Genomic DNA, 6588 nt, shown 5'->3' on the forward strand with positions numbered 1-6588 from the left:
GGGGCCGTTAAACCATCATCTGAGCAGCGCCAAACATTTGACAAACGCCACAAGAAGCCAACAACAGCGTTCGAAATTCGAACGGCTAAACGGCCTGGAGCGCGCGCGTTACCCCAAGACAACCAAACTGATTAGCATTTTAATAAAATACTCTTTTTGACACCCGGACGATAATTACATTATCGGACGCTGTACCTCGCCTTGTACCGGGGCCAACAGCTTTTGCTCGTGGCCGCTGGCATTGGTTGCTAGGATTGTTCAATGTACCTGACTGACCTACGGAAACCGTGGAGATGTGGTGTGTGGCGCACATACCCCAAAGGAGAGAAGGCTGTTGAAGGGGTGGAAGGTCATTACGGGGCATACAGTGCATGCGCATACGCAGGGTTGCAAGGTCCGAGGCATGGATCATACCGTGGATGGAAGAAGATCGTGAGAAATCCAAACAAAATTAAGTCACTCGTTCACTGAACAGTTAAACATACAGACTGTGTTTTCTTTTCCTTGTGTCACCATACTGCTTTTTGGGCGAATCTATCAATTAACACATCGCAATTGACGCTGTCTATTGAGGCAAAGTTCACGATATGATGGCATTTTGTCACTTTGCGTAGATTGAGGAAGCGGTGCCGTGCTCGTTACCTGCTCGTAAGCTGCTAGATATAACATGCAATCATCTGTCTTCTCCGTAGAAAACGTGAAGATCGGTGCAGAGATAGCAGAGAAGCGCATCCTGTTCCGATGATCCTAATACCGCGGGGAATATCACTTTTTCATCAGGAGCAAGGGAGCAAGACCAAGCGACCAACTTCCAGTGAGTGTGAGATCAACCAGTTATAATTAATTGTACCGGCAAAATACAAAACCTGCCAGACACCCTGTCTCCACCACCAGGGATGGTAGACCAACGGTGCGAGAATCTGCTCCACCTTCACCTCGAGCCCTATTTCATCTGACGCATCACATCGAAAAGCATTCCCTCCGGGTCTGGAGTGCTGCTAGTGCTGCTGGTGCTGCTGGTGCTGCGGGCGGATAAGCTGTAGCAAAACGCAACCCCACCTACCCATGTCCTCGTCGGTCGGGCCGTGAAATCGGACATCAACGAGGAACTAGTTTCCCCTTCTTGGGGGCTGCAGATCTATCTGATTCCTATCTAACGGAACGAGACATCTCCATAGTAAATACATTTATTTAATAAATCTGCTGCAAAGCTCCCCGACTCTCTTTCTACGGGTAAGTGTGCAGTGAGCAGCAGCATCAGTGGATTGGAGATGAAAAATTTAAACGTTGGAGCAGCTGGTGGCAGAAGCTTGTCTTCTACATCTTCAGCCCAGCACGGAGGAGAGGTGTCCGGGGAATGATCTTGACGGAACGATCTTCCACCGAACCGCTCTTGATGTGAGGTTGTTGTTGTTGCTGTTGTTGAGGAACATCCTCGTTTTTTTTTCGATTAGGTTAATACACTCCGATTAATTTGTGTTTTACCGTTTTTGGACCTGAGCTCTGAAAGTAGTGAAAGTTAGAGAAATACTTTCTGTTTTTTTTTGTTCTAACATTCGTGGTAAGAAATTAAAATGAAAGAATTACCATTTGAGGCTTAAACTTCACAGAAAAACGTAAGGAGAAAGTAACTCTTGCGTACGATACCCCTGCTAGGGGGATCGATCGTCTTATTGCTTTCGAAAGAGTGTGTGTGTGAGAGAGAGAAAATAAAGAAAGAGAAAGAGGCTCACTGAAGAAGAGTAGAATTAATTACACCCTCTAAATGATTACGCGTGTGGGTGTCGCGCACCTTCACCACCGTCGTCGTCGTCGTCGCCGCCGCTGGTTCTCGTTGCTCGTTGCTGTCTGCGCTGCTGCCTGTGGCTGTGGCCGGAGGATGGAAAATTTGATCGCAACCCCCTCCTCCCACTCGGGGACCTATGGACGAGGCTTCTCGACGCGAGCCAGACGGGATGACGGACGGACACAACTCTCTAGAGGGCCACGTCCGTGTGATAGTGTGGAACTTCCGTACATTCCCTGCTTCGGCTGCTTGATAGAGCAATTGATGCCTTCGTCCTCGCGACCTCCACTCGGCTTTCTTCCACGGCCGTTCCGTTTCACAGGATTTCCTTACCAGACAACCATTCCTCCTCCAGGGTCCCGGGTCCCGAGACATGTTTCGAATTTCTAAACAAGATTTAATCTGTCAAGCGAGTTTAATAGGTTGGGAATCGGTGGGAAAATCAGTTCTGCTGCTGTGGCATGTTATAATTGTACGTTTGGTGATTGTCTCGGTGTTCGCGGTCGCTTCGGACGCTGGCGCTGGACGACGTAAAACAAACGAACTGTACACGGTCTGCATGGTTGATCAGTGGCTCTCAGCGCATCCTCATCCTTATCGGAGTTCCAGCAGATGCAAGTAAGTTGAGGATTTCTTCGTGTTCGACTTCTGGATTGTGGGTTGGGTTTGTTATTAAAAGTTTTCTCACTTTTCCTGCCGCACTACCGGTTGCTCCAAATGAGGAATAGACAACTAGTCTTCGAGCCTTTTCTCCATGGGAAGAGGGTAGCAAACATTCAAAGAAAAGAACCTTCCGCCATTCGGAAAACACCTAGGGAATAAACAAAGACTTTCAAACTGTTGGACCAAATATTTGGTGGCTTCTGGGTAAAACCAAAAACAAAAACGGTCTGCTTCATCTGACGGACGTGTGAGCAATTAAAACGAGACTTTAACCCCGCATATTGACCAAAGATGGGTTGGGCCTGGCCTGGTCAAACAGCATTCCTAGCATTTCGGTTAACTACCGGGCCCGGGCTACATCTCACTGCTGTTAATAGAAGACTGTGTTGACTATTGAGGCACTTTAATGAGGAACGGTTAATTAGTATGTTACGGCAGGATCTAAGTAGACTCTGTCGGCAACAGCCCTTCTGCTCCAGCCCAGAACAATGTCTAATTGGGCTTCCGTAGGTAGGGGATCGATCGGTTGCTTCGCTATGGTTGCTATGATTTCGATCCCTGGTAAGCCCTGGTATAAGATGTTGGTCCACAACAGGCCCAAAAGGAAGACACTCGAAAAATCCTAACGGTGGATCCTAAAGGTGGTAAGCGAAACGAAAGGCACATACACACGAGAGAGGTGTTTGGATCGAGAGCGGCAAAATGCTTTAAGGCGATATGTCTTTACGGCCGCCAGGGCTAGCGAACGGCATCGTGGTCGTCGACGTCGTCAGTCCAGCCAGATGCGAGTTGCGTCAGCGTACCATTAGTTGATGGATGATAATTTGAAAGCATACAAATTGGTTTATGGGAATACAAATGCTGCCGGCCATTGAAACTTCAATATTGAACTTGTTTGCTTCCTTCTTGCCCGCGCTCGGCGGTTCTACTTATCGCGCGCGCACCGAACTGTATTGTTTGTTAGCTCCATTTTCCTTCAATTATTGGATTCCTGGGTCCCGGACACTCGGACACACATCCACCAACAACAACAACAACAGCAACAACAGCAAAAAACGCACCGAAGAAAAAAACCGCCGAAGAAAATGATTAACACACTTCCCATTAATCACGTCTCCAAAAGTGCTCCAAACATATCGGTGGATCGAAGGAGAAGGCAGAAGGAGAGCAGAAGGAGAGTTGGGCACCCACCACTCAACCACGGCTCAGACCTTGGACCCAACGGATTACCACTCGATAGCGGATCGATACATTGCGTTCGCGCCTTAAAAGCGCCATAGTTGAAAGGAGCAAAAAGGTGTAAATGGCAACAGAATTGGGACCCAAATATTGATTTTCTGGGCTGGGGCTGGGTTTAAGTACCTCGGGGCGCATTATTCATTTTGACAATTGGACCCTTTTTTTAGCGCGAGAACATCGCACGGTCGCGGGTATTTAATATTGGGCACAGGTGACCGACAGAGAGAGAGACATAGTGAGAGATGGAGAGAGCGAGAGATCTTCTACAATTTACGTCACAAAGCCCAGATCGCGTGATCGTGGGAACGTGAACTTCACACTCGTGGTGGTACTGGTTGGTACCAGAGTGATGCCCTCGGACCAGATGTTATCCTATAACCGCTAGAACAAAACTATATCAATGCTTCATTTATACCTTAATCTTGATATCAAACATCAGATCACCGCTCACGGAGAACTTACAGAGTGCCCTGTTCGTGATGGTCGCACATCGAAAACCGGCAGCAGTCGGTAAGCGTACACCGAAGCGTTATAGCGAGCGAAAACAACTTGAAATCCTGCCCAACACAAACACTTCTTACTCACCTTCAAGTACTCCAATTTCCATACGTTTGACCGCAACGCAGCCATATGTTACAGTTCCACCGGCATAGCGCATCGCAACCGCCTAGACTCGAGACACTCGAGACCGCTCACACACTATTAAGAAGCATTTCAAGCTGTAATGTAGAAGCTTAGCCAGAACCAGAACGAGGTGTTTGTCTTCTGCATACAGTCCAAGACACAAAAGTTCTACTTCAAAAACTACCCCCACTAGTGTGGCTGAGCGGAGGCTTGAGGCAATATAGGTGGAGCTGGCTTGTAGGTGGCTAGCTACTGGTCCCACCACCCCAGAAACCGCTTAAGGAAATTGAACTCCTCGAGCAATCACAACAGACGCAAACACTTGATCCAGTGAGTGTAGTGAGTCCAGCAGCTGTATCCAGCTCCGCCGGACCGGACCGGGTGCCTGGCCAGTACCCGTGGTGCTGGGCGAACATACGCCGAGCGTATGTTGAAAAACTCCGGAACTCCCTTGCGGTCCACCACCCACTCGATGTCAGACAATTGCAACGTAATGGTAGCACTTTATAGCGCTTTAAAATCAAGCACAGCGAACGGGCTTAGGGGACGAACTGTTATGATTACGCCCGATCGAGGGCTCGTAGAGCTGCCCTCTCAATTGCTTTGGCAAACAGAGAACAGAGAGAAAAAAAAACGGTGGCCGTCCACAAAAGCGCGCAGATGGATTCCTCTATTGGTGGTGACCACACCATAAGGTAGCCGGCCGACTTCTAGCTACCGATGGACGATGGCTAAGACAAACAGACTGTTCTTTCTTCTCCCCCCTCTTTTTTCTCTCTCTCTTGTGCACTCTTCAAAAGCACGCGGTGTTCGGTTGTTAAGGTTTTTGTCAATAGGTTCGTTTATTTTTGGATGCGCTTGGAGAGGTTTGGGTCCATGTGAGCAGAAGATTCTTCGTTCAGAAGGCGAGAAGGTTCAGGTGCGCCGCGGTACGTCTAACGCATCTTATTCAGAAACGGAGCGATCGAGCTAAGATCCTCACAGTCCGGTATGGTTTTGCCCTTGAACTGCACGCACGCTTCGGCGCATAGGTGTCCCTCGAAGAACGCACCGTACATCTTCTTGCACTGCGCACAGTTGGTGATGCAGATACCGATGATGTCATACCCGCCCATCAGCTCTGCACAAAATTGGAACGATTTGTTACAGCAGTTGTTGTGGGCACACGATTCACTTTCACTGCTTACCAATTTGTGGATTCGCTTCCACGGGCATACTAGTAGCGATGACCAGCAGGACCACACAGAGACCGATGAAGCAAAGGCGTGCCGGGAACATGTTTTATTGAGAAATTTTCTACGTTATCAGCCTTTAATACTTGAGCACTGTACTAAGGATAAGATGGTCAGTTGCTTGTTTGCTCTTGCAATGCAGCTTGTGACTATGATGCTTTCCTTTTAGAAGTAGTTGCTTTTATACCAGATCTCATCTCTTACTATCCGGATCCCCTGGAGCAAAGGGAAGAAAAAGCCAATCCATATCCTGCCACAATAGTATCAATCCAAACGAAGATAATTCAATTGTTACCATTAGTACTCCGACAAGAAAGTCCACATTGAGCCACAGCTACGGCCCACCGTAGGCACCAAGACGTCTGATTGTCCTGCTGCTGCTTCTGCTGTTCAAGGGCGGAAGCGATGCGTAAGTTCCGCTGCGTGATTACCGGACACCGTGGTCTCTATGCCGGTCCCGGGGACCTGAGCCAATCGTCACCAACCACGGCACGATGGCAGTCGATATTTGGGGCCTCAGCCAACCAGTCAGTCAGTCAGTCCAGTGTTTGACCATCATTTGAATAACCAAACTTGAGCCGCTACTCTTCTGCCATCCCGGGGTTCACTCGTTATTTTAGAGCGCAGGGCGCAACGTGGTCTCGCGGGAGCGAATCAGTACACGCCACCCATCAACCCTCCCCCTACCATAAAACGGGAGTCGTCTACCTGTCGTCTACCGAAACTCGAAATCTACGGCAGACATACCGGCAGCATAAATATTTGGACGCTTGGAGGCTAACAAAACAGAAGCAGCAGCAGCAGCAGCAGCAGCCAGGCTTCCACGAATCTGTACAAATTGTAACAGTCAACAGAAAAGTGGAGTGGGTGGCTGGAAAAGGGGTGGGTGAGTGGGAACGGGGGAAGAGGGGTCAGCAGATAGCACATCGGTCAAGCCTGGGAGAGATTTAAAGTGTACGGCAGTGTGAGCGCAAATATGGTTGTCGTTTGAAATTCATCGTCACCAGGATTGGGACCAGCTACAGCAGGTAGCGGTCAAACGGG

At 48.8% G+C, this 6588-nt stretch overlaps 1 protein-coding gene across 1 annotated transcript; it reads right to left on the reverse strand.

Moving 5' to 3' along the window:
• Nucleotides 1-5140: 5140 nt before the first annotated feature.
• Nucleotides 5141-5661, reverse strand: LOC125956190 (eclosion hormone-like). The gene is made up of 2 exons (XM_049687810.1): nt 5500-5661; nt 5141-5432 (listed from the first exon to the last, which is right to left on the reverse strand). The coding sequence occupies exons 1-2, from the start codon at nt 5588-5590 to the stop codon at nt 5248-5250; spliced, it is 276 nt and encodes a 91-aa protein (XP_049543767.1). The 5' UTR covers nt 5591-5661; the 3' UTR covers nt 5141-5247.
• Nucleotides 5662-6588: the final 927 nt, after the last annotated feature.

The sequence above is a fragment of the Anopheles darlingi genome, chromosome 3, assembly GCF_943734745.1.
Source record: "Anopheles darlingi chromosome 3, idAnoDarlMG_H_01, whole genome shotgun sequence".
In the NCBI taxonomy this organism is placed as follows: Eukaryota; Metazoa; Arthropoda; class Insecta; order Diptera; family Culicidae; genus Anopheles; species Anopheles darlingi.